At 39.2% G+C, this 26694-nt stretch overlaps 1 protein-coding gene and 2 long non-coding RNA genes across 7 annotated transcripts; all 3 read right to left on the bottom strand.

Moving 5' to 3' along the window:
* Nucleotides 1-3035: 3035 nt before the first annotated feature.
* Nucleotides 3036-8508, bottom strand: LOC120290846. Of its 5 annotated transcripts, none has more exons than XR_005548515.1 (6): nt 8089-8508; nt 7229-7389; nt 6422-6582; nt 4360-5366; nt 3862-3978; nt 3036-3651 (listed from the first exon to the last, which is right to left on the bottom strand). It is a non-coding gene; the product is annotated as an uncharacterized LOC120290846 (long non-coding RNA). The 5 variants fall into 5 exon arrangements; XR_005548514.1 differs by lacking the exon at nt 3036-3651 and adding an exon at nt 7699-7957 and having other exon boundaries at nt 3693-3978; XR_005548512.1 differs by lacking the exon at nt 3036-3651 and having other exon boundaries at nt 3693-3978; nt 4360-4863.
* A 2241-nt stretch (nt 8509-10749) lies between these two features.
* On the bottom strand, nt 10750-14936 carry LOC120290845. The gene is made up of 5 exons (XR_005548510.1): nt 14671-14936; nt 12885-14571; nt 12307-12780; nt 11376-11491; nt 10750-11165 (listed from the first exon to the last, which is right to left on the bottom strand). It is a non-coding gene; the product is annotated as an uncharacterized LOC120290845 (long non-coding RNA).
* A 176-nt stretch (nt 14937-15112) lies between these two features.
* Nucleotides 15113-17742, bottom strand: LOC120290548. Its single transcript, XM_039306845.1, has 2 exons — nt 16815-17742; nt 15113-15928 (listed from the first exon to the last, which is right to left on the bottom strand). The coding sequence occupies exons 1-2, from the start codon at nt 17340-17342 to the stop codon at nt 15113-15115; spliced, it is 1344 nt and encodes a 447-aa protein (XP_039162779.1). The 5' UTR covers nt 17343-17742.
* Nucleotides 17743-26694: the final 8952 nt, after the last annotated feature.

Genomic DNA, 26694 nt, shown 5'->3' on the forward strand with positions numbered 1-26694 from the left:
AAATTATTTGAGGAAATGCAAAAACTTATGTTCCGAGGTTTCCTCAAGTCGAGATTTAGAGAAAAGCATTAACCGAAGGACTGATCAGGAATGGCTAGTAAGTCACCCTTGCACCACAACTAAATCCAGAAGTAACTATAGGATAGGATGCCAAAAAACAGAGGAAAACGGAACCATTGTTTGACCAAGCTTAACTCTGCACAACTCTTGTTCGCTGTGGCAATTTCTCACGACGTTTTCAGTTCAATCTTCGCTCGTTTCCAAGTGGTCTCGGATTCACGATTGGAAACAAGGAAAAAAGGAAAAAAAAAATTCTGACATGAACTCCATTGATGAGCAAAATGACAAGAGCATTAAACATCGCTCGAGGCCACCAGATTGAAGCCTCTGTCAAAACACGTAAGAATCCACAATACGAAAAACGTGATTTAAACCGGAAGAAGGAAAAAAAAAATTATCACCGAAAGTTTCTAAAGACAGCGAGGGACGGAATCAATCACGAGGCTCGCACTGGAAACAGGTGAGTGCAACTTGGTTTCAAGGCAGTAGTAGACAGTGAGGGTGATGGTGGAGCGACTCGGAATTCACTGAGCGGGGGAGTGCATCGAGATGGAGGGAGAGATCCGACAAAGGTATGTGAAGCGAAGAGACGCGGTAATGGCGTCGTTTGGAGTTTTTGATGCCTTTTTCTAAGGAAAAGAAAATGAAAATGTTGGCTGAGTCGTGGGATGAATCTTCCTCTCAAGGAATTCCATCTTTTGTGCAAGTCTTCCTTTCAACGGGCTTCTCGGACCGGCAGGAGGGCCGATAGGGAACCCGAAGAATCTCATCCTTCAAATCAGTGGATCCTATACACCAGCCCGACATCCCTTTGTGCGTGGCGTAGACGGGCGAAACGAAGGACGTGAGCGATGGCATTTGAAATCCGAAAGGTGGCGATGAAGTGGGAGAGAATAGAACGAAGCAAGAATCGACAAAACGTATTCTGGAATATATCGAAACTGGGCTCGGAAGTTCAATCGGATAGGAAACGACCCTGATGGAGGAAGACTTGGTGAAGAATGAAGATGGACATAGAGAAAACGATGCATGGTGAAGAACTTGACACACGGAGTTTCCTGGTCATTGAATGCGCTGTGTCCTCTGAGCAGAAGGTGTTCGTTGAATTGCGCAAGAGAGAAACAGAGAAAGTGAAACGATTCTGTAACAACAGACGGAGGAACGAAGATCGCACCATAAGAAATATCCATGGATAGCCCGTTCCTTGCTGACATTCAGGCGATTATAATATATGTCAGATCGACGGTCGTTCTTATCACCATGTCATTTCATCTTCGATTTGACTCTAGAATTAATTTTGACATGCTTTGACTTCGTCTGTTGATATCTGTTTCCATTCGTTTTTCTCCTATTCTTTCTCGCCATCTTCCAAAGATCCATTGCCGTTGGTTGCACTGTGGAGGAGGGATCGAGTTTGCAAGGAAGATGCTCGATATATGACGAATTACATCTCTTCTGCAAGTCTTCCTTTTGACCGATTTCTCGTGGGCACTCTATATTTTCCCTTCGTCTCTTGTTTTTTTTTTTTTTTTTAATTTCCTTTTTCCTTTTTCTTTTCAACACTTTATTTCCTTCTCATCCAAAGAACCACCATCGGTTTCACCTCGTTTGTACTGTTTTCCCCACAATCCCCACGCAAAATCCAAATCATCTCCATCCGCTGCTTCGCTCCTTTTTGTTCTTCGTTGTTTTCTCTTCGTGCTCACCGCCGCCAATCTTCACGCTTGGGATATCGTCTCGGATGATGACGACGACCCAGATTGACCTTGGCTGCCGCGGTCGATGAAGCGAGGCCGGATCGGCGGGGGAGCCGAGAGCAAAACCCGAAGAATCTCATCCTTCGAATCGGTGGATCGTATCCAGATGATCATCCATCCAACCTCAGCCTTGGCAATCGGATAAAGCTCTTGTAAACAGTGAACACACCACTCCGCATCCCCTTTGCGCGCGGCGTAGATGGGCGAAACGATGGAATTGAAAGACGGCGATGAAGTGGGAGCGGAACAGAACGAAGCAAGAGTCAACAGAACGTATTCTGGAGTGAATCGGAATTTGACTTGGAAGTTCAATCGGACATGAAACGGCCCTGATGATGGTTCAGCGGCGATGGCCACGTGAGCCCGAGATGACTCGATGACAGACATGGGCAAGGACAGGAAAAACGACAACTCGAATCAAAGTGGCCATGACTCGAATATGGAATTTAATGGTGTGCTTCATCGTCGGCATGATCTGAATTGGTGGAGATGAATCAGGGGAATCCAGAGCCAGAGAGAGAGAGAGAGAGAGAGAGAGAGAGAGAAAAAAAAATCTAGTCGGAGAAAATCTGGAGAGAGAGTCCAACCGCGAACGGAGCACCCGCCAGCGATTCATCGAGATTGAATTCTCTAACGATTGTTGCTTCCAGCAGCGACTGAAGCACAAACAGTGTGGCTACCGGTTCGAAGATAACAGTCGCCTTGCAGCCACGACAGCGAAATTGACCACGGAGTTTCCTTGATCAACAAGTCACAATTGCCGGGACGTTCCATCTCCAGGATGTTTCGCTTTTGTTTTCTCCCATCCTCTTGCTGTCTCCCAAATTTCCATTGCCGTCGGTTGTGCTTTGGAGGAGGTATCGAGTTCTTGCAAGAAGAGAGAGAGAGAGAAGAGGAGAGCTTTCTATCCGGCGGCGAGAGCGAGTTCTGAGAGCGCCGTTGTTGATTCTAAGACGAAAAGCCACTGCTGGAGGCTCGGATGCTGTATCTGTCGAGAGAGTATGCGGAAGAGTCATGCCACAGCGACGCAAAGACGCCAGCATATTTGCTTTGTCATGCATATCAACATTCAGCTAATATGAAAGCCCTTAATAATAATAAAGAAACTCAACAAACTTCAATTTGCGCCCACGTGCTAAAAGACTGATCACGAAATCTTCAAAAATCGAAAGAGAAATGAAAAGAATCTGATGTAAGTTCACGAAGCTTGTAGAGCTTGTAAAATTATCGTTACTTCCATTTACAATTTAAAAGATCAGGTTGAGCCGCCGGAAACATAAAAGAAGCACCAAATTTGAAAGATCATTTTTAGAAATGGAAGTTACAGAACCGACATTAGTTATCAGCTCCCACCAACTCACGACTCTTGCCTACATGGTGATCATTAAGTCTAGGATCAAGGAAAGGTATCGTACACGTTCAGGACCATTCCATTCATTGGAACAAAACTCATGCTTTTATCTATTTTGCCGAACTAGAAGCATAATTCAGCCTAGCAATTCTATCTGTTTAGTTCTCACCAAAAGTGAGCTAAAACTGATGCTGCCTCTGCTGCATCGTATTTGCATAGTATTGTTATTCACGCAAGTCTTATCAGTGGTTCTGAAGATGGATGCTCTGAACACGATATTGTCCCTTCCGATAAAGCTCGAACACACAGACGTCTTCCACCTGCAGAGGAGTTTCTCTCCTGAATGCAGCCCAACGAGCAGATAAGTTTCCATAATGTTCGTGGCTGATGAGCTTCAATGGGCCATGATTTGTCTTGAAATATGAAACCGATGATCTATGAGCTTTCCTTAATACGCGTCTTTGGGAATTAACCAGGAACTCTCTACTCAAGTACAGACATTTCGCAATTTTGTCATCAGAAACAAGAAAACAACCAATGATTTCTGAGGAAGATAATGGGAGGATCCTTTTCAAAGCATGTGAAGGATAACAACAGAAACTATTGACATGATGCGCGATTAACCTAGTGCTAACATAGTCTAGTGACTCTGTGATTTAAACCCAAGAGTTGTCATTGTCATGAGTATCTTACCACATTGTTTTTTTCAGATGTATTCATCTCACTGCAATTTTGGACAAAGGATACTCAGGTTTAAATTTGTTGGCTGGTTCAAGAGCGTTGCTCAAGCCCAGCTCTCTCAGCTTACACCTGCAGCAGTCACAAGAGAACATGAAGAAAGTTATTTGCTTTCTAGGCATAGTCTATTCTAGTTATGTGAAACTCATATCTGCCGACATAGCAACCCTAAATCAATAGTTCTGAGTCTTACTAACGGTGTAGCTTCCTGAGGCCAATTTGCATGCCAATACAATTCTCAGCATAATCAAATCCGATATGACCAGTTTGGCTTGTTTCCATTGGCTTGAATTTACGAGATGCCCCAACACATACATATGCACACATGGGAGAACCAGAGACAAAGAAACACTATGAGAATGAATTTAGCTCTAGAGAGTTCCAGTATGGAATTCGAATCAAATGAGAGAACGCAATCAAGGGGAGAATTAGCTAATATATTAAGATTCATACTTGGAAAATCTCATGATGAGCCGTTCAAACTTCTGTCCCTCCCCAAACTCCGTGCTGATGAACATGCATAGGAACTGCCATGAACTTCGCAAAACTGATCAAATTCCATCGTCATACAAAGCCAAGGACACTTGGCTTCATCCCTAAGACTTCAAGCTCAACTGCAACATCATGGCAATTGCAGGCATCTTCCACTTTTAACAAGATAATTCCACAATTGCTGAGGCTCGGTTCCTCATATTGACATTGATTGGCAGTTATTCTATCTCGGACATGCTTTTATCAAAAATGATTACATGGTAAATGGAGTCCTCTTCAGATTTGAGACGAAAAATTGGCCCTCACACTCTCACAGATATAGCAATGCTCTGCAAATTCATTCCAACCCTTTGATAGCCAAACCATCTCATCACATTTTTCCAATTCCACGGGCCAAACCATTCTCTCACTAATCATCCTTTTGAGAGATTCTCACCATATTCTCATGAACCTCTTTGGTATTCCCTGTGGGAAAAAATAAAATGTATAATCTTCATAAGCCTATGAGACTTGATTTCATATTCAGAATGAAGAACAATATAACAAGAATGCATAAACCAAAAAGGACATCTTGAAGCACATCCTTTTCAGTTCATTCAGATTTGGAATGTGGCATTAATGAGTGTGCATTTGGATTATTATCAACCTCATAAACAAAATCGACATAGAAGTACACTTCCTTGGTCCATCAAGACTATCTGAAGCAGTTATTATTTGGAATACTGAATTCATTTTGTACCAGCCAAAGTGACCTTTCCAGAGTTCATCTCGATTGATGTAAATATAGTCCTAAGTAGCACTAGTGGATACGTAGACTCTGAACACCACATTATCCTATCAATGAATTTCTACATGCAGATGACTTTTTCTTGCAAATGTGGGCCAACCAATAGAAAAAAACAACCCCCCACCCCAATATCGCGTCTCCATAGCTCCTTAGCTTCACCCTCCATGATCTGACTGAATACCTGAAAGTCGCAATTTGCATGATTTCCTAAATATGTTGCGTGATGAATATTAGCAGACTGCCCCTAAACATGGTTGAAAGACCAACATATGGTGAAAGACAGACCAAAATATAAGCATACTCTAATGAGAGAATCAAATCACACACAACATGAGTTTAAGCCATTACTTGCTAATTTCAGGAGTTTTAATATAAACCATATAATGCAAGTCATCAATCCAAAGTCAAATGTCAATATCTATGCTCCTAGAGTGCAATAGGGAAACATTCAGAAGAAGCCTTCCATGTCCTATATATACGAATTTCAGCCACACAGACCACAATCACAGGGAAAAAGCAAATACATCGATGACTGGCACATATATGTCAAATGTCAAACTTAAGCTGTTCGATTCTTCCAAGCGCAGCTCAAATAAGGTTTTATCAAACTATTGGTTCAATTTGACAAAGTAAAATCATCTTCTTTTTTCCCCAAATTTGATTAATATAACAAAATACAACAGTATATCCTATTTGACAACAAAATTATCATCATTAGATCTACAATGGAATTTCAGAATCATAAAACGCCACCCCCTCATTTCTTAGGTCTTTCTCTTTAGTTATGGAAGCAGCAACATTCTTTGCAATTTGCTTGTCCATATCCACATAGTTTCCTTGTGCGATTTACATATACCTGATTTCTCCATTGTCAAATTTCTCCATATAAGAGAACTTGGATTCTAATTCTTAAGACACCTCAGCAATTGCTTTTGCATCACATCTATCCACAAAAAAAGAAGATAATCACTATCTTTCTGAAACTCCAACCACTAGCTTATGTCCCAATAACTGTCCTTTCGTTCTTTTCCCTGCTTCAATTACTCCATTGTTATGATATATACCTGATTTTAAACATATACCCATGGACACTTCAAGGAATATAACATATCATATGGTTTACTATACAATTAAGTAAACTTGGAAATACACTAGAGTATAGGCAAAGATATAAACGGCATGAATATATTTGATTTTCAGACATGCCAGTCTCAGGATATAAGCTTGGGATCTTACCAAGCCATACTTAACATAAGACGGCCTCATCACCACTTTGAAAAAGGGATGTTCCATTTGAAATTTGTTGGCCGATTTATGAGTAGTGACAAGCCTTGGGTGTGTGGGACCATAAAATAACCAGCTCAGGATGCCTCAATCTGCTAACTGTTTGGTCCTTCCTGTGCTTGGAAAATGACAACTTTAGCAACAGTTTGTTTACACTTCATTAATTGGACTTGCCATGAAAAAATATAGCATGGGTTGGAAGTTATCCCCACATCATTACGTAATCAATCAAGATTAAAACCAGAGCTTCTTAAAAAACCTCTTCTAGAATTTGAAGAGAACAAGAGAAAGAGAGTTAGGCAAGCAGAAACAAGACATGTTAAATTCCCATGATAATGAGCAGTCCAGAGTTTATGGAGACAGCAACATTCTTTGCAATTTGCCTGTTCATGTCATAGTCTCCTTGTGTGATTAACATATAACTCAAATTCTAATTCTTAAGACTTGCCTCGGCATTTGCTTTTCTAACACATCTATCCAAAAAAAAAAAGAAGACGACTGTTTTCTTTCCGAACCTCCAACCACCAGCTTATGTCCCCATAACTATCCTTTCATTCTTTTCCCTGCTTTGATTACTCCATCATTAAGATGTATACCTGGTTTTAAACATATACTCATGAACACTTCAAGGAAAAGAACATGTCGTGGTTTAATGAGGTAAACTTGGAATTACATTAGAGTATGGGCAAAGATATAAACAGCATTGATATATTCGATTTTCAGTCATGCCAGTTTGAGTAAATAAGCTTGGGATCTTACCATGCCATAGTTAACAGAAGATGGCCTCATCACCACCTTGAAAAAGGGATTCTCCGTTTGAAATTTGTTGGCCAATTAAAGACCAGTGAGAGGTCTTGGGTGTGTGGGACCATAAAAAACCAGCTCCGGGTGCCTCAAATCTTCTAACTGTTTGGTCCTCCCTGTACTTGAAAAATGATAACTTTAGTGATAGTTTATGTACAAATCATGACGTAATCAATCAAGATTCAAACAAGAGCTTCTTAGAAACTTTTCTAGAATTTGCAAAGAGCGACGGAAAGAGAGTTATACAACAGAAACTCAATATGTTAAACCGCAAGTCACCCCTCCAAATTCTCATGACGATGAGCACTCTGAAGTTTATTAAGAACAAGGCGTAAAAGTGACACCTTATATCATCTCCATCAATGAGTCCACACACGCAAGAAATCTCCTACCCAGACATGATTCTATCACAAACGCTCGCGTACCGGCAGAGAAGAACGCCACATGCTTGTGCGGATTAGCTCCTTATCTTCGCCGGCCATGATCTGACTAAATGCTCCATGCACATTTTCAAAGCAGCCAGTGTGATAAAGAAAAACCATACATATACTCACAAGAGAAGCACGCGAGATGTCGACGACGACGATTGAGGACCTCTATTGGTCCACGATCTGAAGCAGTGGGTTGAGAAATTTACATGGACAAGACTCGACTGTGGAACGAATTTTGAAAGCAGAGACCTTGCTGAAGAACACGACAACGATTGAGGAAAGGTTTTCCGCAAATCAGAAGAAAATTACGCACGATAAGAAACGAAAATCGGAAGAAATTCTGGCGGACGGGAGAAATGGTGGGTGCAGAAGCATTGAACTTACGATTCGTCAGAGAGAGAGAGAGTATGATCTTCTTCTTTGATGAAGTGAGTGGGGGACTGTCCATCCAGACTCGGTTATGCCATCTCCGGCGTCGCACTTTCGTCTTCTCTCTGGCGGCGGCGGCGGCGACGGCGACGACAGTAACACTCCATCTGGTTGAGTCTCCCTCTCTCTCCCCCCTCTACTTCACTCCGCTCCGCTAAGTGCAGCTTCGCTTCTCTCAGTCCTCGCAATTTCCGACGCTTCGTTTTCGTTCCGTCCTCCGTGAAGTGCAGCAGAGGTTCCCCCAGTTTCGCTCCCGAGGAAGAAGAAGAAGGATCGAGAAAGCTCCACGTCTCCCGCGTCCTCTTTTCCTGCCTTACTTTGTTCGAAAGGGTAAGCAACCATTGGCAGATTCTGGAGTCTGGACATGCTCGTCTCTTTTCGAAGTAGTAATTTGCTTTTGCTATTCAATGACACTCCTTACCCTCATATACTTTGGTGGGTGACCTGTTGTTGCTATTCTTTAAATTAGTCGATGATTCCATCTTTTCGAATTTGATTTGTTAAGTATGTGCTCTGGTGTTCTAGGGGTTGAATGAAATTTTATTTGGGTCTGCTTTGCTTCATGGTTATTAGTATCAATATTATGTGTTGTTTCGTTTTGTTACAAAGCGGTGTAGAGGATTAGTGAGCTCCCAAAGCTCACTCCTAAGCAATGTCATCATTGATTATACACGTGTCTTGTGATAGCATATCAACATAAAGACTCTAGAAATACAAATCATGGAGATCTGAAGAAGTTTCTTTGTGGATTCTATGACACCATGTGGGGAGAAGAAAAAGCACATAATTACATAGAGGTATTTGAGTCACGAGTAGTGATAAGCATATAGTAATGAGAAGCTGTTGCTGCAAAGAATGCAGGCCTTTAGGTGATCATCTTAGTCCATTCATTCATGGGGGATCTGATGATAGAGTTTAGTTTAGTTGTCCTGACTCTGCCCTGGATAAATGACTCATCCATTTTGATATGTCATTGTCTTCTATTGAGGTGATAACTCTTCTGAACATTAATGGAGAAGTGGAAATTCATGAAAATATAACTACCTAGAATTCCTGCCTAAATCGTTGTTACAAATCGAGGCACCAAAGTCTTCATAAAATCTTTTTGAGTTTATTTTCAATTAACAAAGAAAAGGAAATTTGCTTGTCAGTGATGCAGCACGACTAAACATGGGAGTACTCATTTCATACAATGAAGTCTTCAAACACCATCATCCCTATCAACTAGCTGAAACATGCAGAATCAAAATGGAGTCTTCAAACACAATCATCCCTATCAATTGGCTCAAACAGGCAAACGTCTCCTGCACGCATATGAGTTTCTCTTGGAAAGGCAAGTCAACCATAAGAAAAATATAGAGACCAGGCCCCTCTTACGAGTCTATAACCCCCGACGAGCTTCACTATCGGAATACCTAATAGTTGCTCTTTGCTTCTTCTTTTTTTTATATATTGCTTAATGAATCCACCCAGAATACTTCGCACATCTACATGTTTGAACAACCAAGCTATGCAATTGTTTAAGTGAAATGAGAAATCAAAGATAAAATTAGAGGGCAAAGAACAAGAAGGTAATAATTTGAGGTCGAGGAAATAAGGATTAATTTATCTTTCTAAAAGTGCTAAAGGATGAAAAGAAATTACTAGCTAACATCCTTTTTTAATATGTGTCATTAGTGAATATTGTTCTAGTGTTCTATTGGCTTCAATTATAAATGCTTTACAAATGAGGAAAAAAAAAAAACTCCAACAAGTGGACATCAATTGCTAAAGCCGTCGTGATATTGTAGGCACTAGCAATCATAATTGAGCTTGGGTATAGGTGACGGATTAAGCTCAAGATCATACCAAACTATTCATATAAAATGCGGGATCACCATTTTGAAAAGGGATAGTTATAAATCAAATTTGCGAGCTAATTTAAGTGTGTAAAGAGAGGTTTAGGAAGTGTAGGACCATGAAAAACCAACTCAGAATGGCTCAATCTACATATAAACTACTTCCCACTAAAGCTATTCCTTCCACGCTGGGGGACTTCTTTATCTATATCCTATGATATCATTTCATTTGGCAGCATGGCCGAGGGTAGAAAGGTGCGTGACTAGAAATCCCTTTTTCCACAGTTGAACAATGAGGAATTTTAGTAGACCCTGATGTGAAAATTTCCTCAATTGACTAACCATGAAAATATGCAGCATAGATTGGAAATTGCTTTGTTATACATATCATGATTTAGTTAATTTGACAGAATAAATTCTGAATGCTTTCCATATGAGAAGAAACTAACAAACTTCTCACATGCGAAAAGACTGATCACAAAATCTTGAAAAAATCAAAAAGAGACAATGAACAGAATCTAATCAAGTTCACCGAAGCTTGTAAAATCATGGTTACACCTTGAAATTTAGACTTAGTTTATGGAAGCGTATCCGATGTTACTACCCTCTACAATTCTAAAGGTCAGATTGAGCCACTGGAAACCTTGAAGAAGCCCCAGATTTGAGAGTTTGTCTCCTGAAATGGAAGTTACAGAATCAAAAGTAGTCATCAGCTTCCTCCGACTCACAACTCGTGCCCTCATGGTGATTATTGAGTTAGGATCAAGGAAAGGCATCGTACACACTCAGAACCATTTCATTCATTTGAACAAAGCTCATGCTTTTATCCATTTTGCCGAATTGGAAGCAGAATTCAGCCTAGCCATTCTGAAAGTCACATTCTCACCAAAAGTGAGCTAAGCCGAAACTTCCTCTGCTATATCGTATTGCATAGTATTATCATTCAGCCAAGTCTTATCAGTGGTTCTGAAGTTGGATAGTCCGAACACGATATTGTCCTTTTCAGTAGAGCTCAAACACACGCGTCTTCTGCCTCCAGTGAAGTTTCTCTCATGAATACAGCCTTGCGGGCAAATAGCTTTCCATGATGTTCAGGGTTGGTGAGCTTCAATGCCATGCTTTGTCTTGAAATATGAGAGCCATGGTCTGCGGGCTTTTCTTAAAGTGCATCTTTAGGAATGAACCAGGAACTCCCTGCTCAAGGAGACATTTTGCAATTTTGTCATCAGAAAGGAAAAAACAACCAATGTTTCTGAGGAAGACAGTATGAATATCCTTTTCAAAGCATGTAAAGGACAAAAAAAAAAAGAAGTTATTGCCACGTGATTAATATCTAGATCTAACACAGTCTAGCAACTCTATGTGATTTAAATCCAAGAGTTGTCATTGTCATGAGGATCTTACCATATTGCTTTTCTTCAGATATATTCACCTCACCGCAATTTGGAAGAAAGGATAATCGAGTATAAATTTGCTGGCCAGTTCAAGAGCTCTTCACAAGCTTGACTCTCTCAGCTTACCTACAGCAGCCGCAAACAGAACATGAAAAAGGCTTTAGCGTTTTAGGCGTATTCTATTTTTTGTTATGTAAAACTCATATCTACTGACATAGCAACCTTAAATCAATAGATCTGAGTCTTTCTAATGGTCTAGCTTCCTGAGGCCTATATGCACACCAATCCATTCTCATCACAATGAAATCTGATATGACTGGCTTGGTTTGTTTCCATTATTTATGTGAACCCCCAACACATACATATGTACACGCGGGAGAGCTATAGACAAAGAAACATTACAAGAATGAATTAGCCCTAACACAGTTTCTCTTAGCCTAACGACGTGGAGAGTTCCTGCATGATATTTGAATCAAATACGAGAACAACACAGTCAAGGGGAGAATTTGCTAATATATTAAGATTCACACTCGGAAAATCTCGTGATGAGCAGTTTGAACTTTGTCCCTCCCCAAACTTTTTGCTAATGAATGTGCATGGGAACTGCAATGAACTTTGCAAACCTAATCATATTCCATTGCCATACAAAGCTGAGGACACTTGACTGGATGCAATTCATCCCCCAAGACTTCAAGCTCAACCGAAACACCACAGCAATTGCCGGCCCATTCAGTCTCAACACATATATATGCATACATAGGAGATCTAGAGACGGAGAAACACTAAGAGAATGAGTTAGCTCTAACACAGTTTCTCTTAGCATTAACTCTAAACACAGTTTCTCTTAGCCTAACGACATGAACAGTTCTTGTACAGTATTTGAATCAAACACGAGAAACAACACAATCAAGGGCAGAACTAGCTAATATTAAGATTCACACCTGGAAAATCTTGTGATGAGCAATTGGAACTTCTGTCCCTCCCAAACTCTACATAGGAACTGCCATGGACTTTGCAAACCTGATCAGATTCGATTTCCATACAAAACCGAGGACACTTGGCTGAATGCAATTCATCCCCCCAGACTTTAAGCTTGACTGAAAGGTCATGGCAATCGAAGGCATTTTCCACTTTCAGCAAGACAATTCCATAATTGATGAGGCTCGGTTCCTCATATCAACACTGATTGGCAGATATTCTATCTCAGACATCCTTTCATCAATTATGGTGACACGGGAAATGGAGTCCCCTTCATATTAGAAGACCAAAAATTGAACCTCACAGATAGAGTAATGCTCTGCATATTCATTCAAACCCTTTGCTAACCAAACCATCTCATCACATTTTTCCAATTCTACAGGCCAAATAATTGCACCATTCTCTCAAAAGCATCCTTTTGAACATTTTTAATATTCCTGTAGGAAAAATAAAACCCATAATCTTAATAAGCCTATGAGACTTGTTTTTAAATTCAAAATGAAGAATGCATAAACCAAAAAGGACGTCTTGAAGCACATACTTTTCAGTTCATTCAGATTTGGAATGTGGCATTAATGAGTGTGCATCTGGATTGTGATCAACCTCATAAAACCCAATCGGCATAGAAGTACACTTCATTGATTCCTCAAGACTATATAAAGGAGTTATTATTTGGAATACTAAATTCATTTTGGACCAGTGAAAGTGACACTTCCAGAGTTCATCTAGATCAATGTAAATCAAGTCCTAACCAGCACTAGTGAATATGTGGATTCTGAACAGAAAATCATCCCTATCAATGAGTTTCTACATGCAGATGACGTTCTCTTGCAAATTTGGGCTGACCAGCAGAAAAGAACGTACCCCTCCCTTCCCCCCGGCCAAAAAAAAAAAAAAAAAGATCTCATCCACAACTCCTTAGCTTCACCATCCATGACCTGTTTGAATACCTGAGAGTCACAATTTGCTAAATTTCCTGAATATGTTGCAAGATGAATTGAACAGGAGCCGAGTGCGCATGTACATGGTTGAAAAACCAACATATGGTGAAGAAAAGACCAAGACATAAGCATACCCTAATGAGAGAATTAAATCGTACACAGAGTGAGTTTAAGGCATTACTTGCTAGTTTCAGGAGTTCAATAGACAGTAAGCCACATGACGAAAGTCATTAATCCAAAGTCAAGGTCAAATCTATGCTCCCAGAATGCAATAGGGCACACAGTCAGAAGAAGCCTTCCAGGTCCTATGTATATTTAAAACATATCAATTTCAGCCACATAAATCACAATCACAGGGGAAAAAGCAAATACATTGATGACTGTAACATGGATGGAATTGAAAGTTTAAAATTAAGCTGTTTGATTCTTTCAAGTGCAGCTCAAATAAGGTTTTATCAAACTATCGGTTCAATTTGACAAAGTAAAATCTTTTTTTTTCCCCAAATCTGATTAATATAACAAAATACAACAGCATCTCCTATTTGAAAACAAAATTATCAGTCATTAGATCTACAATGAAATTTCATAATCACAACAAGCCAGCCCCTTATCGATTAGGTCTTTCTCTTTAGTTATGGAGGCAGCAACATTCTTTGCAATTTGCTTGTCCATATGAACATAGTCTCTTTGTGCGATTAACATATATATTCTACTTCTCCGACATTGAATCACATTGTCAAATTTCTCCATATAAGAGGACTTGGATTCTAATTCTAAGACGCCTTAGGAATTGCTTTTCCAACGCATCCATCCACAAAAAAAGGAGACGATTGTTATCTTTCCGAACCTCCAAGGCTCCAACCACCAACTTATGTCCCAATAATAGTCCTTTCATTCTTTTCCCTATTTCAATTACTCCATTGTTAAGATAAAATTGCTAGTTTGAGGAACTTATGCTTTTAGACTCTAATGTGGGACGAATTTTGAAGAACATAGGCCTTTGCTGAAGAAGAAGGCGAAAATTGAGGAAGGTCTCTACGAAACCAGCTTCCGACTTCAACCTAATTCACGCGCAATAAGACACCAAAATCAGAAGAAACGTGAACTTACGAGTTTGCCGAGTTCAAGTGCGAGAGAGAGCGAGAGAGAGATCTTCTTCTTTGATGATGTCAGTGGAGGACCTCCATTGGTCCATGATCTGAAGTAGTGGACTGAGAAATTTACACGGAACGAATTTAAAAAGCAGAGCCCTAGCTGAAGAAGACGACGACGATTGAGGAAAGGTCTCTACGAAAACCGGAAGAAAATTACGAGCAACAAGACACGAAAGTCGAGAAGAAATTCTGGCAGACAGGAGAAATGATGTGTGCAGAAGCGTGAACTTACGATTCGTCGGATACAGATGCGGAGAGAGAGAATGATCTTCTTCTTTGATGAAGTGAGTGGAGGACCGACTGTCCAGACTCGGCAGTGCCATCTTCTCTCAAGTCCTGGCAATTCCCGACGCTTCCTTTTCGCTCCCTCCTCCGTGAATGCAACAGAGAGAGCCTCTGGCGTCAAGAAGGACAAGGAGAGCCCTGCTTCGCTACCTGCTATTCAGTGAAGGAGGAGACGAGATCGATCAATAGATCAGGGTTGATGATGCGCTGATTAGACGTAATCGATAACAGAAAAGTTACAAAAAGAAAATTTAAAAGACTTACCTTGCTGCCAAAAAAATAAGAAAAAAGGAAAAAGAATGGATGAGAGAATGACATCAATTGAATCTTTACCAATTCTATGTGCATTTGTTTATGCTGATAACTTTTGTATGGTTGTATTGAGATCATCACCCTCCTCCCAGTTCCCTCCTTCCCACTTGTATCTGAACAGGCTTACTCGAACTATACCGCCAACTTAGTTTTGGTGTGCTTAGCGTACCCTTAGAAAAGGTCTTCATTTTCGGACACTCTTCCACTTCAATACTATGTAACCATGGGAACTTGAAGGTGCAACTCAAGATGGAGGAGAAGCATTCTAGGCTTGGCAGATCTTGGAGTTTCAAATAGCGTAGATTTCCAAAAGAAATCACTTTTCCTTCTCCGTTTCCATCATTAGACACTACTTCCTTCATTTTTTCACATCCTATTATAGTCATGGTATTGAGATGCATCAAATTTGTGACCGTTGAAACTGTTACTAGATGTACCAATCCAGAGGAATTCTTCACCACTAACTCCGTCAGATTCTGGAAGGATGCCACAGTTGGAAATATTGTCGTCAAACAGGGACAATCCCAAATCTCAAATTTTTTGATGCTTTGAAGAATTTTCGACACTAAAGAGTCTTCTCTCCACACACGCTTCAGGTTGTGTAGCTTGTTTAACTTAATTTTTCTTAAATTTTCAAGCACCGGATGTTTCCCCTCTTCAACAAGCCCTTCGTCCGGGAATATATCTTCAAAGGAGCTACATAATACCTCAAGCCTTTGTAGATTCTGAAATCTCTCTAGGAGGAATATGGAAGGAAAGATGGCATTTTCATCATGAAAGCATGCCAGTGTTAGTGCTATTGGTTTGCTAAAGATATCATCGGGAAAATTTCCATCTTGTATCATATGAATATTGTTATTGACTAATAAAAGTCTCTCAAAGTTGGGAAAGTCCTGTCAAATAGCCAATACAACAAGAGAAGAATATTCAGCAAAGTTTTGGTAATAAATCATGTGTTGTAAAAAGTAAACCTATTTAGATAATTTGCATGGAAGGTTGGTCTGGTCAAGTGGATAGTGTGAATCTAAATTCAAGACCCCTACAATCACTAAATTCATCTTTTGTTAGGAATATCTTGTCAACAAAAATATATCTTCTTTGGAATCTTATGTAATGAGATGCGCTCATGATGTTACTAAAACATATGGGGTCCACAAATTTAGAAGTGTGCTTAAGATATAAGAAATACCTTATGTTGTCCACAAACTTATAGGAAAGGGGTTCTAGTTTTCTATAGTATTATAACAAGACAACAAGACGACTATGCAATGCACTAAGGTATTGATGTTACTAATGTTACAACACGACGACTATGCAGTGTATTAAAAAAATACATTAGAAAATGGTGCACTAAGATACTGATGTTATTTTTTTTTTTTTAAAAAAAGTTTGAATTGGTTTTTTTAGAGTTTGTAGAAGATGAAATAGAGAAGAAAAGTTCAAATGTGCGACACGTGTCAATAATTGAGAGGACCTCTTGTCAAATTCTTATTGATGTCACCAAGGAGCACCGTTGAGTTAGATTAGGAATATATTCTGTTGTCAATAGAATACTATAAATATTTTTGTAACTCTAGGTAATGGAATATCTTATGCATGTCCACAAATGAAAGTATACTTAAGATATTAGAAATATCTTAATGTTGTCGACAAACTAATAAGTAAGGGAGTTCATGTTTTCTATAACATTATAACACGACATGATATGCAATGGATATGATATTAGTGACTGCTTTAAAGAACAAAGTAGAAACTAATGGAGAGTAGCTATAACCATACCCTCTCAAATGAAGAGTGTGCTTCTTGATTTGAAAGGTCTTGTTGATCATATTTTTGAGCCCAACTGTTCATGGATGCCGTAAAGGATAACATGTTCAGTTTGTCACAGTGAGTCACACATAATTCCTTCAATAATGGCCAATGCAAAGTGGGCAAGTTAGGATAGAAACTCTTGAGTCGTGGCATGTCACATAACACCAAAGAGGTTAGTTCTGGGAAAAGATTTTGGGTAGTATTGGAGCGTGGAGTGTCACCTCCATTAGCGACTATTTCCTCGATCTCACAAGACTCCACTTGAAGTTTTCCAAGGTGGGTTAAACTTGTAGCCACCCAATACGGAAACAAATTTTCAAGGCCCTTACAATTCCGAACCTCCACTTTCCATAAACAATCAAAAGTAAGAGTTTCTTGAGGAGTGTCAGTCCATATTTTGCTTAAATTGTCCATGTGGAAGAGATCCATCGACCTAAGTTCAGGAAATTGTACCTGCCATATTGAGAAAAAAAATGACAATGAATGTGATTGCATTGAGTTATGACTTTAAAGAAGGAATTTCCAGACTTCCCTTGTTCTCACAAATCATGAGAACTCAAGATTTTGTTAGGGACATAAATAGGGAGGGGTTGATTGATGCTTTTATACAAGTTGACTGATGACTAAGGCCAAGGATATGGCGAACCGAATATAAAAAAATAAATATAGTAACTTCAATTGTTCACAACCTTTTTCTTTTTTATGCATGGAAAATTTTTGTATTGAAAGAAAATGATTTCTTAATAGGCATGGGCAACATAACAACTTGAATAAATAACATAATGTTATGATCTCAGCAAAAGCAAGTTGGGACAATTTACTAGTTTTACATTGGACCATTAATAACATCCTTGAAATAATATTTATTCAGATTTGAGGTGAAATAATAAAAATAGGATCTTGTGGTGTACGAGTGGTCCACCCTTTGGCAAAAAGTGGGTGTGCACCCGTTGATCACATTTTGCTTGTATGGAGAAAATCAAGAATGCTTTTTTTTTTGCTACATCATGACCTCGACGAATTGTCCATTGAAAAGTAAGTATTGATATTTTTCATTTGGTTAAAATATAATTAATGCAATTACGACTTGTCACAAAAAAAAAAAAAAAGACTTTCCACACTTCCTTAAATCTATCAATATTCTTAATTGAGGATTTTGATGAGTTTTTGAAATTATCTAATAATGTGGGAGAAATCAATTATTATATGACAGCTCATATTTGACACTAAAATGAAAACAATTCTATCACAACTTGTCACTACCAAAAGATCAGGTGACTATTTTCATACTTCCCCAAATTTATTAGTATCGTTGATTGAGTGTTATAATGACTTTTTGAAATATTCTTAGAATGTGGGGCTAGGTATTATATAACAACTTATCCATGCAAATGACATTATAAATAAATAATTAGTGATGATTCTTACAATTAAAAAGTAAACAAATGTGTAGATACTTGTTATAATTAAACATTCTATTCTACTAGTATAAAACGATAGAAAGAATTGCGCAAAAGTATTAGAATAAGGAAAAAAAAGGATTTCGTCTGTCAGGGGAAAAAAAAAACAAAACTTGTATAGAATCTATAATAAAAAAATGATATCGCGCATTTTCAAGTGCCTCAATTTCGACCCAAAAAAAGAAGTGCCGGAGGAGGTCGTCATTTACTGCGTTTAGTCTTCACATGAGGAGAACTTCATGAGGCGGAATGGAAGTGTTGACCGGATGTTTGAGTCCATTTATTTTTAATTTTTTTTATGTAGCTACCACATTAACTAAATATTGATTGTTTTTTGGTCAAATGACTCAATATAAAAAAATCCCAATTCCGCTCACTTTCCTTCTCCATCTACGCTTTCTCCTCCATCTCCAGCCACATTGAGCCCAACCTTCCCGCGTCCCCCAGCCATCGCCACCGGCGGAGTTGCCGGCGTCGCGTCCAAGGCGACCATTGCCGAGCGTCCAACCCTCTCCATCGTCTCTGTGGTCTACCCATTCATGACGCCTCTCGTCCATGGCCGCTCTTCCCTGACATCTATTTCTCTGTTTTCTCTTTCGCCGTTTGACCTCGCAGTCCATGGACGAAGGGATCTCAAACTCGCCGTCAAGACTCATGGCCATGGACAAGCTGCGGTCGCCAGATCTGTGGAGGAGCCTCCTGTCGAGCCATGGACGAGCTAGGCTTGCGTCCATGGACGATACTAGATCTGGAGGCACGACTCCAGCCCAGATCTGGACGGGCAACGACCACGAGCCAATCGCGGGTGACGACGGAGGGGACAATGGCAGTCCATAAGTAGTCGTTGCTCGCGACGGGACTTCCAGATCTGCAACCATGTCTCTAGCGACAACGGCTCGTCCATGGCTGTGAGCGGCGGTGGTCGACTTCCAGATCTGCAACTCCGTTGCTATGGACGGCCAGATTTCGAGATCTGTAAAACTATGAGACGGACAAAACAGAGGAAGCAGGCCATGCTTGGCTTGGACATAGCGGGGGTCAGCCTAATCAACGCCCGTTGGCGACAGCGGAGGAGGGGCGGAGATCGGGCGACTGTGGACGAAGGAAGAGGAAGAGAGGGCTGAAGAGAAGATCTTTTATTTTTTCTTCGCCGGAATCAACGCCCCGACCGAATCGACGCCGAAATTGCTTCCGCATCGGAGATCCACTTCGACCCGCCATAACCAACAAGCTCCGGTTCGCGTAATCACTCGGAACCCATGGAAGCACGCGCACGAGAGAGGAGGCGAGCTTCGAGAAGCGATTCCGAAGCTTCCGATTCAACCATTGGAGAGACCACCCAATCAATCACCCCAAAAAACGAAGGTAAGAGGATGAGGGGGGAGGGGGAGGAAGAAGAGTTATTGTTACTTGACTCTCTAGATTTGGTTCACTTTCTTTTTTTTCCCATGGTCGCGAAGAGGGGGATCAAGGTGAAACGAAATGACTCAGAGCGAACATTTCTTAGAGGGGGAGAAGCTAAGCCGCGGGCGGCTCGGCCTCGCCGGATCTGGCGAGATCGAGCTCGCCCGGGCCGGCGCGAGCTCGGCCTCGCCATGGCCCAGGCGAGCTCGAGCTCGCCCGGATCCGGCGAGGCCGACCCTCGCCCCTACGGCGAGCCTCGGCCTCGCGGGGGACGCCGGCGTCGGCCTCGCGGGGGCCGGCGAGCCTCGCCGTGGGTGGGCGGGCCGCCGGCCCTCGTCGGCGGTCGCCGGCCATGGCCGAGGCGGCGACCGGCCAAAAAAAGAAGAACAAAAAATAAGAAAAAAAGAAAAAAAAAACAAAGTGTTTCGATTTGTGTTCGAAACAAGAAACACAAAATTTGTGTTTCTTGTTTGTTTATTTTTGTTCTGGGAACAAAAAGAACAAAAAGGAAGAAACGCACACAAACGCGTTTCTGTTCCTTTTTGTTCCCAGGAACAGAAAAACAGAAATTTCATTCACAGGAAGCAGTAAGTGCAACCATGCAGGCCCTAAGTCATCAAATAGACTTTGTCTAATTTCTTCCTTTTCTGTTTTCTTTTTTCTTTTTTTCCTTTGTATAGTGAGCGCCTTTGCACCCATGGACGGAGGCCAAGGCCACCGAGGAAGGAAAGAGAGAGAGAGGGAGCAAAGCCACACCGAAAGAGGAAAGAGGTTTCTAGTAACGGGCGTTATTGAAGGGAGGGGGAGCAAATATTTTGATCGTTCAACTGATAGGTGGGCCCGGCTTTACCACATGTCGATTTGCAGATGATTCAATACGGATTCTACCTTGTGTATTTAATGCACCTAATATTTTCTCTTCAGTAGTGTTGTTGATTGGATAATTTATTCTGATTTTTTTAAATTTTTATTTTAGCTAGAACATTTACTAAATATTGTCATCTAGTTATGAAATAAGACTTGCAATGTCGGCAACCACCCACGAAATTGCTACTATTTATTGTCCAGCTGTCCTTTTCTCTCTTTCATTTTTTCCTTTTTTTTGCCATTTCTTTTTATGAAAAAAGTTATCTACATTTTCTCTTGCCAAACACAGATTGTGTGTGCAGTATCACACTAATTATCACTCAATATGATAATTCAGAGTTAATATTTAGTGTATGATGCAGGTACGTAATTTGATAGGTTGTTGAAGTATAGCGATTCAAGTATGATTTACGAACAAATAAGACGAATTGTGTCATGCATAAGGACCTTTTATTTTTATTTATTTTATTATCAAACCCAGCTTAAGCATAGGCGATTATTAGGAAATATAAAGGTTGATTGCATTGATCATTATTGAAGTTTAGAGCACTCCAGTTAAAAGAGTTGCTCACAAAATTCCTCCAATTTCATTGATTGGGAAGATGATTATGGTACAATGAGCTGTAATTGCTAGGCAATTTGTGAATTGGACTTCTATATTACGAAGTTTTCTTTCCCCTTTTTCTTCATGTTTAATAGAACGATGCCAGTTTACTTCTGCACAGGAAAATATGAAGTGGCGATACTACAATTTTTTTTTGGCCATTTTTAGATGCTACTCTATGTTTACTGTAACTATTTATAGTTGAAATTGCAAAAATTGAATGTTTTTACATGGTTATTGTGATAACTTTCTTAAGAACCTCGCTAATTAATTCTAAAGTACCATGCATGATACGATTCCATGAATCGACACCAACTTAACACTTCCAAAAGGATACGGAGGTGTAAAATTCATAGTTATATTTCTTGAGGATTAGAATATTTTTAAATATTAGAAGATTATGTATATAAACCCGCACAAAGCACAAAATTTGTATCATACCATGCATCATCCAATACTACGAGAATATGTTTGAAATGAAATGCCAAAATGCATTTGTCTGAAAGACTTACCTGGGGAGTGAAAAGTGAGGGGGTGCCATGGTCATTCTCCATCCAAGATTGCCTAATCAAACTTCTCATCTCTGGGCAATGGGCAATTTTCAGCACTTGTAATGTGGCGCATTCCAGCATATGATTTTTTCCCAAGAGGAAACAAGTCAAATTGGGCAAGTATTCCATAGTCATCCGCTTGAGCTTTGGGAATGTAATCTTCTCCATTGCGCTTCCCTCTCCTTCTTCCTCTACGATCACTCCTTCCATCTGACCACACTCCTTTATTTCCATTAGTTCAAGATTGGCAAGGTATTGAGCCATTGATGGAGAGAAAGCATGTCCCAAGTTGATGCAATTATAAAGGATGATATTTTTTAGAGAATTGAAGCATAGCAATTCTTGAAGATCTTTGTTCCACAGTCGCCTCAATTGTGGTAGATTGACCAAGTTCAATTCCCGTAGCCGAGGCAGCACTCGAGTGCTTTCCACAGCCTCTAGTCCTTCCAAATCAAATATTTCTTCAAGCACCTCGCAATCGCGCACTTGCAAAAAGTATAAATTGTTTAATACAAGCATCAATTTGGATGGAATAGCGTTGGCAAATGATGGACATTTATCTACCACCAATGATTTTAATTGCCAATACGACTTGATGGGATTAAGTTCATTATGCCATTTTCCAATCAACTTGGGGAACTCAGATACCAGCATGTTCTTTGCTCCAGCAAATGTACCCCGTCAAAAAAATAAAATAAAATGCATCATTAAACATAAACTTCTAGCTAGCAAAAAGCGATTATTTAGTTAGTGGTCAAAACCATCCAATTGCACAAAATTTGGTAACCAGTGCATACCATTTCTTCAAACATATTCTGGATGGTGATGTTGAGGCTTCCCTCCCAAAACCACGATGCTTTCGATACTTGAACTCTCTCCAACTTTGACGCCTCTATTGGTCCTTGAGAGAAAAACTTCATGTTGGGACATTTAGTCACAATGATATTTTCCAAGAGGGGGAACATCAAAGTGTATCCCCCTGAGCTGAAACTTCTCAATTTTATCAACCCATCAAGCTCCATATACTTCAGTTGATTGAAAGCCATCACACGTTCATACCCACCTTTCTCATCATTAATGACTTCTGTCAATATTCTACAATTACTTATCCTCAATTTTGTGAGTGCCACCAAATTTTCAGCAATTGTCGGTGTGAACATTTTTGATAACCCAGCACAATGTGACACATCTAGAGTTTGTAGATGTTGAATATATCTTGAATCCTGCATATCGAGCACAATAACTACATTTTAAAATGTTGAGTCTCATGTGATTCAATGGAAAGATATGTGCCCTCATGAAACAAACATTATCACTAATCTTTTATATTTGACTTTTGTCCATATTTGAACTTGATTAACTCCTTAAATTCACATTTCTAAAGATATATCCCTTGTGAAAATAACTTCTGCATCAATTACAGTCACAATTGCATTAATTTCAATCTTAATGTCAACAATAATGTCCCATCTTTTCTTTGTTAGCATAAGATCAGCACTCTTTATAGGGTTCAAATTAGACAACACACTTGTGCCATGATAAGATCACACCACATATCACGTGTTTTCAATCTTTGTGGTACTTAAGAGAGAGCTAAATAATTGGAATTAGCCTTTTTTAAGGGGATCAACAAGTATGCATTTGCTACGTTAGACGTTGACAAGAATGTTCAATCAATACTTGAAGAATATATGATGTTTCAATGTTGCAATATGTCTATGGATTCAAGGAGAGTTGTACAGTTTATATCTTCACTTGTAAAAGCAACCTATATGAGATGATTGGTTTAACCATCACTTCAAAGATTCACCATCAAAGCAAAACAAATAATATTGGATTGTACCTTCAAATCACTTACAGACAAGGAAGAATCGATTTAAAGAAACAAGAACCGTGTCAAAAGGGTGATCAATGTTAGAAGTTACGGAATTGATGTAGTAAAAGAAAATTGATGTGGATCGCTCGAGGAAGAATATTTGCAGTTAGAAAGACAATGATGAAGAGATTGAGATTAAAAAGCCAACCAATCATCCATCAAAAGGTGCAATGCAGTAGAAGGTGTGATTTTTCCTAATACCGAATGCCTCAAATCAATATTATATCACTCTAAAGCAATTAAAGAGGGAGGCTAAGAGAAAGCAATTAAAAAAAAAAATTGCTTGGGTCAAACGAACAGATCTTACTTACATCATTCCCCACTTGAAAGAACTAAATATACTTAATCCATTGAATTTTCCCTTTAAAATTCATTGATTTTCATCCATGTTGGAGGACCCAACAGTTAGATATCAAAGATAGATCATACTTATACTCAATTCAAATAATTGAAGGTTTTCCTGAATATCCCATTATAGAAAATTAGAATTATTTAAGAAAGTCGACGTATTAATTTTGTGGGAGGGCCCGTTTTCACAATCTCTTTGGGTGCATAAACAACGTTCTAGGTAAACGGCCTATATTGCATTTAGTTTAGTCAAAGTAGACTCGCCTGTAAATCACTCTATTTCATTTTCCTTTGAAACATTCTTTCACTATCCACTCAACAAGACATATGACTGAACTAAAATATCTTATCTACGAATTGTATTTTATTTCTTTGACAAGAGTTACATCAGAATGGTCTTGCGGTTCATATAAAAACTAAACAGGGTAATATCTGAAGCCCTAGACCCTAGATATCTTACTTAGTTAGGGGACGGAGAGTGCCTAGATTCCTTTTCTTGGTGCAATTGAGAGAGAGAGAGAGAGAGAGAGAGAGAGAGAGAGAGAGAGAGAGAGAGAGAGAGAGAGAGAGCAAAGATTCCTTTAATTAGGAAAATAAATGAGATCTTGCAAATGCGAATGACGTCAAGTGAGCATATTAAAGGCCCTTCATCTCTGGCCTCTTGAACCTTACTGCTCACTTTCCTCTAATTTTTTTTTCCAATTTCTTTCAATGTACATGCGTGCAATGTCTATGCCATACATGTGAGGTTGATGAGAGTTTTAAATTCTTTGGGAACATCGGAAAGCATTTAGAGATCCTATTCATGGCCGGTGTCGGAAGAATTTGATGAGTGGGCTAGTTTTATTCTGTCTGAGGAATTTCTCCTTCAGAAATGTATTAGCAAGTGGAGCATTACTTATCTCTCTCTGTATAATAAAGCAAACCCAAAAACACTTTCAAGCTCAAATTTCGGCCCAAAAAAAGTTTAAACTAATATCCATGGCTGGTGTCCAATGAGAACTACGACAAACGTTAAAAGCCCCAAAGACTACGGTGATCAAGAAAAAGCGAAGACGTAGAGACTCACACACACTACCTTGTGGGACCCGCAACAAATATGTCCAAGACCATCTACTAACTGATTATTGCAGGAATCCTGGGCCCCACCATCAACTTTAGTGCTAATCGCCACAATAAAAGTGCAATCTTTATTGGTCAACGAAATAGCCGCCTCAACTTTTGCTGGACAAAATAGTTGTGCGTTTTTCTTAACCAAGCAATTGTTTGTCCTTAATTTAATGTTAGTAAATCATTATCAATAACCAATTTAAGAAGATATCAAACATAAATATGTGGATTTGTGTTCGTGATGCCAAAAGTGCATTCAATTATATCTATACATACTATAAAGGCCAAATGCAAAGACAGTTAGTTGAAAGGATTTACTTAGATTTGTAGATGGCCATAGAGAGAAACTGCAATAACCACATATGGTCCTGCGAGACTACGTAACCATCGGTTTTTCTTGATAAAATATTGAAGCTACATAAAAGTTACTATCTAAATTGGAAGGACTCAACAACAAGAAAACTCAAATTTTGGCACAAATTTCTTGAACATTATGATGTGGAGCACTTGAAGCTTCGGAAATTAAACTAACACATACTAAGTAGCTGAATTGAAATACAAGACCTGTCGAAACTTACGAAGTAAGTCTCTATAAAAAAAAATTTGGACTTTAAGATATTGAATTTTCCATTAAGGCATCAAGTTCCATTATTTTATATTGTTACAAACGTGGCCTTATTTACGTGACCCGATCTCCCCAAAGGAGTGTCTAGGGGTGATCATCAAATAAGATGATCTTTAAGGTGAATCTTACTCATGAATTATTTAGCGAGACATTCTCTACTCAATGTGGGATGTGGAGCTACACTAAAGTAATTTCTTTTACCACGGGATTTCAAATTCTGCTATGTGGAGTAAAGAAATGGTGAACATCACTTTGGAACTCCAAGAACAGGAATTCCGAATTTGCAATGACGAGTTTTGTTGTGACATAATGAAAATCATACAATTGCCAAGGCCTACTTCTGCTATAATAAAAAACTATGCACAAAATTATGTACTCTTATAATTATGGGGCCTATGCAATGATTAAGTGCTTATTTAAACACGATACACACAATGCATGCATCAATCAGATTAACATAACTACTTTTATTTGAAAATTCAATCCTCCTTCACATTCTTTGTATTGTTTTTTAAGAGAGTCACCTATATTATACATTTTATGGATAATAACAAATTTTGATAATTAAATTCAATGGAACATATTTCAAAAGATTATAAATTACTTTACTTATGGAATTACTTTAATGCCAAAATTCCCTTCATTTTGTTTTGATGAAACCCTATTAATATAAATATACTTGCAACACGTAAATTGAGATAACTCAGAACCTATCACAAACTAAATTTGCAAGGATTTCATACAATTAGTTTGATAACATATTTCTTTTGGATTGGGAAGTCCTTCCATTGTCAAGGACTACAAGGATGGGATTGAAATGTAATGGACAAATCCATCAACATAGCATTTACAATTACAAATGATAGTCAGGAAATTTACGTGATATAGCATGCATTATAAATGGTTGCCAAAGAAATTTATAAGCAAGGTAATGTACAACCTTTAGGATAATTTTCGCACGTATAAAAATCTATGATAAACAAATGCTAATTTATGACCTTA

This window comes from Eucalyptus grandis, chromosome 2 (assembly GCF_016545825.1).
Source record: "Eucalyptus grandis isolate ANBG69807.140 chromosome 2, ASM1654582v1, whole genome shotgun sequence".
NCBI classification, from domain to species: Eukaryota; Viridiplantae; Streptophyta; class Magnoliopsida; order Myrtales; family Myrtaceae; genus Eucalyptus; species Eucalyptus grandis.